The sequence below is a fragment of the Heteronotia binoei genome, chromosome 21, assembly GCF_032191835.1.
Source record: "Heteronotia binoei isolate CCM8104 ecotype False Entrance Well chromosome 21, APGP_CSIRO_Hbin_v1, whole genome shotgun sequence".
Taxonomy (NCBI): Eukaryota; Metazoa; Chordata; class Lepidosauria; order Squamata; family Gekkonidae; genus Heteronotia; species Heteronotia binoei.
Window position 1 is genome coordinate 138,381,406 of NC_083243.1, and position 13,510 is coordinate 138,394,915.

At 40.1% G+C, this 13,510-nt stretch overlaps 1 protein-coding gene across 3 annotated transcripts in view; it reads left to right on the forward strand.

Moving 5' to 3' along the window:
* Window positions 1–13,510, forward strand: part of SYT9 (synaptotagmin 9) — a 182,475-nt gene that overhangs the window by 101,118 nt on the left and 67,847 nt on the right. For all 3 annotated transcript variants that reach the window (XM_060262309.1, XM_060262308.1, XM_060262310.1), the window contains exon 3: window positions 12,218–12,764. In XM_060262309.1, the coding sequence (XP_060118292.1) occupies window positions 12,218–12,764 (547 nt within the window). The remainder of the gene's footprint in view (window positions 1–12,217; window positions 12,765–13,510) is intronic.

Here is a 13,510-nt window from a genome sequence, read left to right on the forward strand (position 1 = left end):
AAAGTTTTGAGCAAAAATAGAACAGGTTAATAAAACCAGGGCTTTTTTTGAGCAGGAATACACAGGGACACAATTTTGGCTGACTTGCTGTCAGTGCTATGTGGCCTAATATGCAAATGAGTTTCTGATAGGCTTTTTCTACAAAAAGCCCTGTGTGAAACAATGGTGACATCAGGGGATGTGGCCTAATAGGCAAATGAGTTTCTGCTGGGCTTTTTCTACAAAAAAAGCCCTGAATAAAACACTTGTGAGAATTAGAAATAGGAAGTGCTAGGTTTTAGCCAAAGTTTTCATGTCATGAGTGCGATGTGGAGTCACTAAGAGGGCTGACTGGACAGCATACAATGGAGAATATGTAAAAACAATAGGAATGTGAATAAAGGAAGGCGAGGATAAGAACATAAAAACTGTCATGCTGTATCAGACTTGCAGTTCACCCAGTTCACACTCTTGTTGACAGTGGCCAGTAGGATGTCTTGGAAATCACATGATAAAATGATACAAAGATAGTTATCCTCTCTAGTTTATTCTGGCAATAAAAGCCACTATAAAAATAGAAATGCCATTTTTCAGTAAATCATAGAGTTGGAAGCAGTGTTCCCTCTAAGCTGTGTTAGCATGAGCTAGCTCACAGATTTTTAGCCTCCAGCTCACACGTTTTTCTCTTAGCTCATGAAGGATAACCCCAGAGCACACTAATTTATGCAGTAGCTCACAACTTGAATGCCAGTAGCTCACAAACTTTTGCTCACTAGACACTGCAGTTTAGAGGGAACATTGGTTGGAAGGTACCTTCAGGGTCATCTAGTCCAACACCCTGCACAATGTAGGAAATTCACAAATACCTCCCCCCAACACACCCCCAGTGACCCCTGCTCCATGCCCAGAAGATGGCAGAAAATCTCCAAGATCACTGCCAAACTGGCCTGGAGGGAAACTTGCTGCCTGACCCACAAGTGGTGATCAGTATTTCCTTTGTTGTTTAAAAAAGGGCCACAAGAACGAAGCACTTCTTGCCTTCCTTCTCATGATCTACCTAAGTTCACAGAATCAAGATTGCTATCAGATGGTCATCTGGCCTCTGTTTTAAAACCTTCAAAAAAGGAGAGCCCACCACCTCCCATGGAAGCCTGTGAAGCAGAGAAATAACGAGGTCCGCACAGACTTACTGGTTTGAAGCGAGGTTTTATTCACACCGAAAACAAGCAGGCAGGCACATAAGCTTATCTGATTCAACATTCCCCATCCCCTTGCAATTCCTTCTAGTACTTTTCCATTCCTCCCGTCCCCTTCCTTTATCAGCTCCAGCAAGAGGCTTCTCAATGAGGCCCCTTTGTTTTATCCTAATACACATCTGTGAACACACACCCACTGAAGGCTGTCTGCGCTTCTAATGAACATTGCATCGGACAACCTCTTTTTGAAGGCAGAAGCATGCTTTCATTCATTATTATAGGGGTATTCATTAATTATTCAGGGGTCCCCCTTCACCTGTTCCATTGAGAAAACACTCTGTCAGGAAATTCTTCCTAATTTTAAGTGAAATATACATATCTGTCATAAATTTGGGGCAGATATATAAAAGATCCTTCTCTCTCTAAGGCTGGGAGAGAGAAAATTGGTTTAACAAAAGATAGAAAGAGAAGATAATAAACCTTGCTGGGCAGTTAATCCCAGTATTCTCTTATGTGATCTTGATCAATTTTCCAGGATACAGTTGTTTTTTTCAGGTTAAGCAACTTTTAAACACAAGATAGGGAAGGTGATGAGATATCTGCCTGGGGGGGGGGGTGCTCAGATTTCACACTTCTTTTTCTACAATTAAGACTAAATTTGGCTAAGTGTCTTTTCTTTCCTAAAGAGGGGCTGCAAAAGTTTTCCTAGCCAAAATCCAGTGAAAAATGCTAGGACAAAAGTTTTTTGCAAAAGAGAAAACTTTGACTCTTTGCAAAGATGTTGGCAATTTACTTCTCTTAAGGAGACCGGATTAACTTTGTATCAGAGACAAGATTTTCTTTCTGATTATGAGAGGAGAAAATTCAAGCTCTGGGTGTTTCCTTATTTGCATGTGAAAAAGGTGGTACTTGGAGTTTTCCATCAACTTAGTCACATAGTTAAGATTTTCAAATGACCAAATTTCTTCTTCCCTGGCTACTTATGGATCTGATTTATAAAAGAAGATGGGTCTCTTTCTCTAAAGACACCTGGTTGCTTGTGTTTTAAGAGGAGAGACTTGAGGGGAAAATTTTCTTTCCTTCTTAATGTCTCAGGGCCCTGCGTTGTTTTTTTTAAAAAAAATATTATCCCTTTTGCCTTTTCTGGTTCTGTTAAAGATTTCAGATTGAGTAAGGAGAAGAGGATTAGCATTCCTTCTCTAATGGGGGAAGGGCAGAAGGACTGCAAATTTGCAATCTTTAACTTCTCTAGGCCAGGCTCCAATTTGGGCTGATCTTAGGCATTTTCTGTACATGCTCAGAGGCCTTTCCTTGAGCCTGAAATTTATAGAACTGAAGCAGTAAATATTTAACAAAACTAGTTTAATCTCTCTTTCTCAGAGGTATTAGGTTTTGGCATTTTAAAAGTGAAAATAAAGGTACAACTCTCTGAATCTCTCTCTCAATCGTGGCAATAAATTGTATTTGTTTAATTTGCATCCTGACTGCATTTTAAAAGAGCTGAACCTAAGTTCTTTTGGGCTAACTGTAATACAGTAGCCATGCACAAACTGAATTTTAGTGCTGAGATAGCTGAATGGCCTTAATTAGCTACACCACGAGAGTCTGGGAGGCATAAAAATAACATCAAGAGTGCATTTCTTTGCCTAGCCTAACCGAGACTAAAGCCTATTGTGCTGAACAGCCTCTTGGCGTGATTCCATTTGGGGAAACCCTTGGATTCCATCTGGACATTTGGACTCTGTATGATAATATCTAGCTCTCTGAATTTATACCCAGTTAGATAGTTATATTGAACAATGCTGTTATTTGTATAGCTCACTAAAACCAATGCTTTCATGCCTATTTTGTAAAAGAAACTTTATTTAAGTTTGTTATTGTTGTTCTTTGCTTTAAGGGCCACCACAATCCGAGCCAAACTTACCCACTAGCCTTTGGAGGTGCCTACTACCAATTTGTGAAAACTGACTTGGGGAACCCCTTGCTGCAGTGGTGTGGCTTGGTTTTCTCTAGAGTATTCCCAAAAGGCAGAGGCTTGACTGGGGCCTCTGAGCTAAAGGATTTATCCAGTCTGGTGGCAACCTACCTTCCTGGTGTTTCTGGGGGAAATACCCGACTTTGGACCTGTGTTGGACTATCAGTTGGCAAGTCTGCTGACCCACCTCGGCCAGACAGGTGGCAGACTTTGTCACACTAACAGAGACCTGATCTTTTGGGCAAGGCCACATTCTCTGCAGTTAGTTTTATTTCCTGAATGGGGTTGCCATATCCAGACAGGACAGATTGCTAGAGATCTAGAATGGAAATCTAAAGAAAGATGAGATCCCAAGGGAACCAGGCTCTGAGCTCTCACTCACACCAAACTTCCATTACCCTTCAGAGAAATCTGAGTCTGCAGCTTGGAACTTTGTGCTGTGATTCCAGGAGTTCTCCAGGCCTTACCCTTGAGAACTGGCCTCATTTAATTTTAGTCCAAATCATTGCTTTTCTGTTTCTTTATTTTGTTAAGGGGAGAGAGGTCTTTGTTACCTTACCAAGCCAGATTTCTCTATCCTAAGAGATATTCAAATTTAAAAGTTAGATTTTTTTTCTTTGGGGGGAGGTTTAGGGACAAAGGAGCCTTGCCTGCCCATGTGGAACTACCATTCTCTGACATTGCCCAGAATTCTGGCTTTTAAGTTTCCCATGGCACCAGACGTTTAGACAAGACACTTCTAGAGAAAACAGGAGCTGCCAGTAAGGGGTCTGGCAGTCAGTGAGCCCTGGGGGTTTTCACTGTCTCTCTTTCATGACCCAGTGAGGTCACCCCACTAGGAACTGCACAGGAGAAAATTCCTCTCGCTTAGAGGCTTCGTCTCCTCTCCTTCACACACACCACAGAAATCCTTCCAGATCCTAGCTTCTGTGCTTCAGTTCCAAAGCAGAGCCTAATACACAGAGCTTAAGGGGTGATCAGACCCTTCTTCTCTCCTAAGGAGAGGTAATCAGAATTCCCAGACAGTTCATACTCACAGTCCTGAAGATCTTCCGATTCCCTGGACACGTCGGTTCAAGCAGGCACGGGATCTTGGTTTGGCAAACCGGACACCTTTTCCCACCAGAGCAGAGAGAGCCATACTCAAATAAAAAAATGTGACCGTGGTGCCTAGTCCGGTCTTCCCGCCATGAGGGTGGAAGGTGGATGGCTATACAACCAGCCAAGGGAAAGGAAATATCCTAATCCCATTATTCCCATTGGTCAATGCACCAAAATGAAGCAGAGAAATAATGAGGTCCTCACAGACTTACTGGTTTGAAGCAAGGTTTACTTTATGGTACCAAAAGCAGAACCTAGTCGGGCATGGGCCTCCAAAATGACTGAGTTAAAATCATTCTACATACAGCCAGTTTTATTCACACCGAAAACAAGCAGGCAGGCACATAAGCTTATCTGATTCAACATTCCCCACCCCCTTGCAATTCCTTCTAATACTTTTCCTTTCCTCCCATCCTCTTCCTTATCAGCTCCAGCAAGAGGCTTCTCAATGAGGCCCTTGTTTTATCCTAATACACATCTGTGAACACACACCCACTGAAGGCTGTCTGTGCTTCTACCGAACATTGCATCAGACTCCCTCTTTTTGAAGGCAGAAGCATGCTTTCATTCATTATTATAGGGGTATTCATTAATTATTCAGGGGTCCCCCTTCACCTGTTCCATTGAGAAAACACTTTGTCAGGAAATTCTTCCTAATTTTAAGTGAAATATACATATCTGTCATAAATTTGGCTCAGTCTTTTAGAAGCCACCAAATCACTTATGCAGAAGACATACTAGTTTGGGTTTATCCACTGATCCTATTGGAAATTATTTTTATTCTTTGGTAAAATACATTTCTAAATTGTCAGTGCCTTCTAAGCAAGCACCCATATAAGTCCATTGATTTACTGGCCCTAAATGGGCCTAACTCTGTTTAGGATGGGAGTTGAAGGAATAGAAAAATTCGGGTGCCTGCAGCCCGCTGCACAGCGGCTGGGCTGCAAAGGCACGAGTTTGCCTCCTCGGACGGGGAGAGACAGAGGGCACCTGTTCTGGCACGCAGGCTGGGAAATGAGGTCTGGCTGATTGACAGCCAGACCTGCGCTCCTTTCAGTCTGCGTCGGGCGCGTCTTCGGCCCTCCCTCCCGCCCTGTATGTTATGTAGGCTTTTGCTGGTTGCTTCTTTGAGGAGCCGGGTAGGGATTTTTTTCACACCCTGGCTGATTGGCACTGCTCAGGTTGTGTTTTTCACCTACCCTACATAGCATTGCATTGGATTGTGGATTTGGCTATTGGGAGGTGCTGTTAAATAGGCAGTCACTTTAGTGGCAGGTTTTTGGGGTTTAGGGCACTATGCTTGCTTCTTTGAGGAGCCGGGTAGGAATTTTTTCTCACCCTGGCTGATTGGCACTGCTCGGGTTGTGTTTTTCGCCTACCCTACATAGCATTGCAGTGGATTGTGGATTTGGCTATTGGGAGGTGCTGTTAAATAGGCGGTCACTTTAGTGGCAGGTTTTTTGGGTTTAGGGCACTATGCGGCCCAGGGAGGACTGTGGAGCATCCCCCTTTTGGGGACTTTGGGGTCTGGCATGATCAACCCTGGGGTTTGAAGACCCGAGTGGAGAATGCAGACTGCCGGGAGACTCGGCTAGAGGGTGCTTTCTGGCGAGACGTGCGTCTGGGTTTGGGCCCTCTGGTGCGGGCCTCCCTGCTGGGCCTGCCCAGAGGGAGCTGAGGCACTCAGCTCTGGCCGGGGGGCTGGGTCTCTCGCCCGATACGGCAGGGGAGTGGTCGCGGTGACCCCTAGCGCTGGCCAGGCTGCCTCTGGTGGGGTACCCTTGCTGTTTATGAAGTTAATTAATAAAGTGGCCCAATTTTATTCCAACACTTGGTGTCTGTCTCGTTATTTCGTCCTTGGGGGGCAAAATGTTCTCTGTTAAGAAAGCAAAGTTTTTAATATTGTAAGCTGCTCTGAGCATGCTTGCGGGATAGGGTGGGGTAGAAAACGTAAAATCAAATTGAGATTTGAGGGGTTCCCCCTTAGACAGCAGAACAGAGAAACAGCAGAGCCACTGCTATCAACTGGATAGTAGTGGTTCTGGAGTAGAAAGAATGCAACAATACCAAGGCAGCTTTTGCAGCAGAGAAGTAATTCCAGGGTATTCAGAAGTTTCTGATAAACAAATTGTGCTTTATGAGTTTATTTTTTTCTCAAAACTGGATATAAGCTTCCAATAAACTTGTACTGGAGGAGCAGAAGTTCTGTGAGTTTTGCTACTATTGTCTGATTCACTGTATTTTCAGGGGGAAAACACTTCCCTTTCCTACAGGTTGGATATCTAAGATTGAGTAAAAAGGTATTCTGCTAAGGAATTCAGCGCTCATGAACAATGTGTAAGTGTTGATGGACGATAACACTGGGTTCAGAGGTTTTTGAAGCTGTATTTTAAAAAGCAGGATTCCAAGGAAGTTCCCCTAAGTATCAGTTACTTCACAATCATATCTTGCAGGTATGGAAGAGAACAATTTAAGAGGCTTTAATATATTCTGGAAGCCCCTGAAGGAGACAGGACTATGATGGCCCATCCAAACTTTTGAGAAAGAAATGCCCTCATTTTGGCCCAGGCTTACTAGCAATAGAATAATTAACAGACATTCTCACATTCTGACATGTTACTGTTTTATTGGTTTTCCATATCAATGCTACCAGATCAAAGATTTTCTAAATTTGTTAATTTTGCTAGTCTGCCACTGGATTTCAACTGTGTACCACTTTGCATTCTAAACCACTATACCAGCTCTATGTAGCTCTGCTCACTGTACATCATTCCTCGTCTGAAGAAGTGTGCATGCACATGAATAAAACTTTGTTTTATTCTGAATAAAACTTTGTTGGTCTTAAAGGTGCTACTGGACTCCTACTTTGTTCCATGCACACATGGTTCATTAAGTGTAAAAATCAATGCATGTTGGAAGACTAGGGATCATACCCACTGGTCTCAGCTTTGACCTTTACATGTTAACAATGACATTTGCATGGAGGGCCTATGAGTGTATACTTCTTAGGTGTGATCTGTAGCCTCAGTTTTTACATGTGATGGACTGGGTGTGTGGTACCTTTTTACATTTGTATATACAAGCCTAAACCTCTGTATAATGTATTGCTTGAACACATGAAGGATAGTTGTGGCATCAGCAAATGTGAGCCAATCCCTCATCTGCATGTTTATTTGTACATTTGACTGCCATCTGTTCAAGGTATTTGACTTTTTTTAATAGCAAAAGATACTTCAGTTACCCTGCGGGATTGTATAGCTGGGTGTTATGAGAAGTAGCCGCTTTACAATTGATACTCATATGCTCTTGGTGACCACTTAAAATGCCACCGCATATGTCCACTCGAGCTAGTCATCAAGGCAACCTTGAAAGCCATGAGTGAGAATGCTCTTTGCTCAATTTGTTTCAAGTATAATGTATAAACTCTTAGAGTCAGTAGTAATTTAGTCTCTTTTGTATGTTTTTTTTCCCCTTGAGAGGGTATATTTCAACAACTTTCCTTTATTAAGTTTGTCCATTGTAAAGCCACTTTCCAGTATTGGAGGAAGGGAAAGAGAGATCAGTGAAGGGTTAATACTTCAACTTGAAACTAGTCACAAGAGACAAAATCTGTCATATGTTTCTGTCCATGTAACTCACCTTTGGTGCTACCTTGATTCATTCTGTTGTAACCATTATCATTTTAATAATATTTTCCATATACAAAGTCATTTGCTTCACTCACCACAAACATGCAAAGTCTGTCACTTATTACTGTTTCAGTCATCATTATCTGAAGTAGCGACATGGAGATTTATTGAGGGCTGGTAAGGCATCCTTTGTCTAGTTGCAGGACTCTGTCATGAAAATGACACCTGATATACATTGATTTTTGACACATGTGTTTTAACTATTGTGAAATCGTTGGTAATTCATTCTGGATCTTGTACTGTTTGCAAACTAATTCCAGTGCAAAATGACTTTTCTGGAATCATCAGTGAGTCAAATAAGGTAATATGTAGGCCATAGAATTTTTTTTGCTTGTGAGTGTGTCTGCCTGAGCTTGAATCTTGCCCTGTTTCAGGGTCTTTTTTGCTTAGGCTTCATTGAAGCTAAAGCAGTCAGTGGGAAGCTGATGCCATCAGCACTAATTATTTTTGTTTATTCAGGCACCCCCCCCCCCCCAATAAAGATACAAGACTACAGCGTTGTTAAGTAATTTTATTTAAATAACTGATATATGTCATAATTTATTAAATATTCTGACATATTTAATCTTGCCAGATAGCAATATCTGTTCTGTAGATGGTCAATTCAGGGAGTAATATATTGATTCTGAAGTGAATTATAATGGGGGCAGCTAAAAAGGATATCGGCAATTGAGTCAACTTGATCCTTATAATAAGTATGAAAAGAATTCTCAGAGGGGATTCTATTGAAATGGCCTTTTATCTCAACAGAAGGTAATGCATTGCATATAAGTGGCAATGAAAGAGTGGCAATATTTTGGGACTGTTAAATAAAACAAATATTTAGAGAATTCAAATATTTTCTGATACAATAAATGTAATAGATAGGGGAGCATTTCTGATCAGCTTTGAGTTTTAGCATAGCCAAATATTTTTAAAACAGTCGTTTTTAACTTTTAGCCATTATTTTTTTTCCATTGAATCACTGGAATTTAGACTCAGGTTTAATAGAGCAAGTTTTGAGTCAATTGGGCTAAGTCAAGTTCCCAACCAAGAGTCAGCTGTTACTAGTTGCAGTAATGGTAGAGCATTAGGTTTAGTGATAATCTGAACTTTGATAGAATGATAACCATGCTATTGTTGGAATCTGGGGGTGTCTGAGTTCTAGCCACATCATGGCTGAGGATACACAAGGAAGAAGAGAAGGATATTTCAAAAGAAAGTTTGCTGGAGTTTATCAAGAGGATCCAGTAGTCCATTGACCTAGATTGGGACAGCATAAAGCAATTTGGGAAGAACGATCCCTTATATAAGTTTAAAGGAAGCTAGATAAATTGGCCATACAAGAATTTGGTATACAAGAATTTATTGAGAGTGATTAATGTCATTTGGGTCTTTCTTATGACAGAATTTATGTGGGGGTTAAGTCATAGCACAGAGATATTTAAACTGTCTAACTTCTTCAGTAGTTTCTCCATAAATTTGCCAGGGGTATTCCTTCAACTATCTTGATTTAGAGAATCTCAGAATCTCTGGCAAAATTAAGTTTTAACAACTCACAATTGCAAAAGACACAGAACTTGTTTATGAGGTTCTTCAAGCCAACTGAAGTTCAGCTGAGGAGAACTAAATCATTGGCATATAGAAGCATTAGTAGAGGTAGGTTTGCTAAATATGATACATGAGTATTATTTTGCAGATTTGGGAAGAAGTTATATAAAGTGTAGAGCTAGGACACATCCTTGCCATATGCCTTACTAGATTCTTACTGATCTCAGAGATGAATTCATATTAAAAGTTTTTAACTGTAGAACATTCCCAGTATATAAATTCTTAATCAGGGCCATTAGCCACTTAGAAATAGAGATAGAGTTCAACTTTTCCCATAGACATGTATGGGATACCAAGTCACAAGCTGCTCAGAAGTCAACAAAGGCAGCAAATATAGATTCTCCATTGGTTTTAATATATTTATTGATGAGAGTCAACAGGATCAAACAGTGTTTTATGCATTTACAGCCCTTCTGAAAGCCAAACTGTTTTTACCAGATTATATTATATTCTTCCATCCAATCTTTTCATCATTATTTTTTAAAAAGGCAGCATGTGTTTTGTTCGATACAGGAAGTAGGCTAATTGATGTATAATTGGAGCAATCCATTCTTATCCCCTTCTTATAAATAGGGGTAATTGATACCAATTTCTAGCTTTCAGGAATTAGTCTTGCTTGGTTGATTTTTGTGAATTAGGGGCTAATAATTCTGCCCACCATACTCGGTCTAGTTTTAAAGAGTTCAACCGGAAGAAAGTCATACCCAGGAGCCTTTCCAATTTTCATTTGTTTAATTATAGCTAGAACTTCTCTTGGAGACACTGGAGGCCAATCAGGTAACTGTGAGATGTTAGTGCTGAAAGAAGTGACCTCTCACAGTTTGAACATATGAAGGTGCCTTATACTGAATCAGACCCTTGGTCCATCAAAGTCAGTATTATCTACTCAGACTGGCAGTGGCTCTCCAGGTTCTCAAGCTGAGGTTTTTCACACCTACTTGCCTGGACCCTTTTTTAGTTGGAGATGCCAGGGATTGAACCTGGAACCTTCTGCTTCCCAAGCAGATGCTCTACCACTGAGCCACCATCCCTTTCTTTAAACATATCTTCAAAATAACATTCCCAGATGGACAATGAATATCAGATGTTAAATTATCGCCTTGATGTATTGTTGACAATCACGACCAAGCCATATGCTGACATATTTAAATAAAATGTGCTACTTGTTAACAATCCCTTTTATCCAATAAAAAAATCTTCAAAAGTTAGTTATGCTCCATTTTTTTTCTATTTCCTCTACATAACCAAACTCCATAACCATGCAATAAGTGAAATACACTAAGAATATATTTTATAAAAACTTTTTTGCCTTTATTTCTAAGAAGTGCGTGTGTGTATATATATATTCCGAAGTACATAGCTTTGAAGATAAACCAAATTTCTTGAATCATATAGGATCTTCCTCATATAGGGCAATGAAGGCAAATGAAGTTTCTTAGGTCAAAGAAAAACTTCCTCATATCTCATATATGGCTTCTGGATCATGCCCTCATTTTGTGATTTTCATCAGACAGTACTCTTCATTGGTAAGAACAATGTGCAAAGGCAATCTCTCCATGTATGTCCAAAACACATAATAATAAAAGTCCTAATCTATAATAGCAATTGATAAAAGTTCCAAATCCCGAACACAAAACACCTAAATATCCAAACAACTTATTCACAGCAGCCAAAAAGAAATTCTCTCTGTCTCTCTCTTCAGCAATTGCCTGCAAAAACTGACCTGGATTGATTGTAGCTTGGTTATAAAGCCCCTCACAGTGTCTCATCTTTGGCTAAGGACTTTCAGCCCTGTAATGTTGTCTCGTGATTCATTTGAAGAAGAGACTAAGGCAAATAGATCCCCAGCCTTATTGCTATGGATTCCCTCAACCTTAATGCCATGGATATTGGTGATGTTTTGTGGTAATATTTTAAAATTCTATTGCATTGGATTGTTTTTAGATTGGGTTGCTTTAGATTGAACCATTCAATACTCAGTATAACTTTAAAAAATAGATGCCTATGGTAGAATAAGAAGTGATTGTTTAAAATGCACACAACCGTTTGGCATATGTGAAAATCACAGTTATGGTATACCAGTCTCTTGAAGATTGTATCTCATGGAGGTTTGTCATGCGATTCTTCTTGTTCTTCTTTTTCAAAAAAGGGCTCTCTAGTGAAAGTACTAGCCATGATAATTACATGTTATTCTTATTCTCCATTATTTGACATGGATGTTTAGTGATGATCAGGGAATGGTGAACAGGGTATTCAGCCAAAACACAAAAGATGTAGTTTTGCTGGAAGTATCAGCATTTCCATATTTTAAAGACTCAGAGGAACTTTTTAAATATCACATCCTAGACATAAAATGGGCTGCTGTGATATCCTAGTAGAGCCATAACTGGCTAATTTTGTGCCCAGGGCAAGAATATAAAATCCTCCCCCACCTCTGCATTTTCATGGGAGTTATTTTGGTTAAAAAGTAAATACATAAATAACAAGAGTAGTAGCAACACTTTTATTTTAGTTATGATATACTTTTTCTGCCTGTATCAGCTTTGTGTGCCAAAAGCACTTGCCTTGCCTTCTCACAGCTCTGTATCCTAAAATACATTGCAGATAGCAATTTGTCTTCATTGTATTAAAGCAGAGTATTTCTATTCCTACTAGTGTAATCAAATCTATCTTTTGTTGTTTTTAAGGCATAACTCAATCCGAAGACAACTTAATCTCTCAAACCCAGACTTCAACATCCAGCAGATCCAAAAGCAGGAGCAGTTGACTGGGATTGGACGTATCAAGCCAGAGCTATATAAGCAGAGATCGGTGGACACAGATGATGGGCGGAGAAATAATAGCAAAGCTTGTGGGAAACTCAACTTTATTCTGAAATATGATTGTGATTTAGAACACTTGATAGTAAAAATCCACAAAGCTGTCAATCTGCCAGCAAAGGACTTTTCTGGGACTTCAGACCCATATGTCAAGATCTATTTACTTCCAGATAGGAAAACAAAACACCAGACTAAAGTGCATAGAAAGACCCTGAACCCAGTGTTTGATGAAGTTTTTTTATTTCCTGTTCCTTACAATGATTTAAGCACAAGGAAACTCCATTTCTCTGTATATGACTTTGACCGGTTTTCCAGGCATGACTTGATTGGCCAAGTGGCCGTGGATAATTTTTTAGAGCTGACCGACTTTCCTAGGGAGTGTAATATTTGGAAAGATATTGAATATGTCACCAATGTAAGTATGATTCCTTTTTATTATGAGACTTTGTTTTCTATTTGTTTTCTGCTTAGTAGCTACTAATTTGGGATACCTTTGGTGAAAATAATTCTCCCTACTAAGAACTGATTGAATCTAAAGATCTTCAGTTTTTATGTAAAAATTGCTACACTTGCTTTGCTGATGTTTTGTATTGTATAGCATGCAAATTTGTCATTTTAGAGACTGGCAGCTTCTAATGGAAGTTCAGTGCCCTTGGGCTTTTATTCAAGAGCTACAAAGATCTGTTTCTCCTAGCTCCCCCACCCCAGTAGACCTTTGAGAATCACTTCTGAGTTCCAGAAATGCAATATTTTATAGGTACAGTTACCATAACTTTCTGGCAACTCTGTTTTGGAGATGCTCTGAAGACATCCCCAGTACTGGAGGTGTATGCTCTTTAAAGATGCAGACAACAGTATCAAAACAGGAACCTGGTGTTTCCAATCAAATCCAAGTTTTGTTCCAGGTGGTTCTGCTGAGGGGCGAGACCATGCAGCCATTTGTTGATGAAATGGTTCTACGAACTATAATCTTTACAAGGATAATACTTCTGTGCTTTACTACACTTTTTAATGAGGCATCGCATTTGCGGCTCTCATAAACTCAAGGCTTTTTTGTAGCAAAAGCCCAGCAGGGATTTGCATACTATAATAGATTTATTTATTTATATCCCGCCCTCCCCACCTAGGCGGCTCAAGGCGGCTAACAACATTTCACACAAT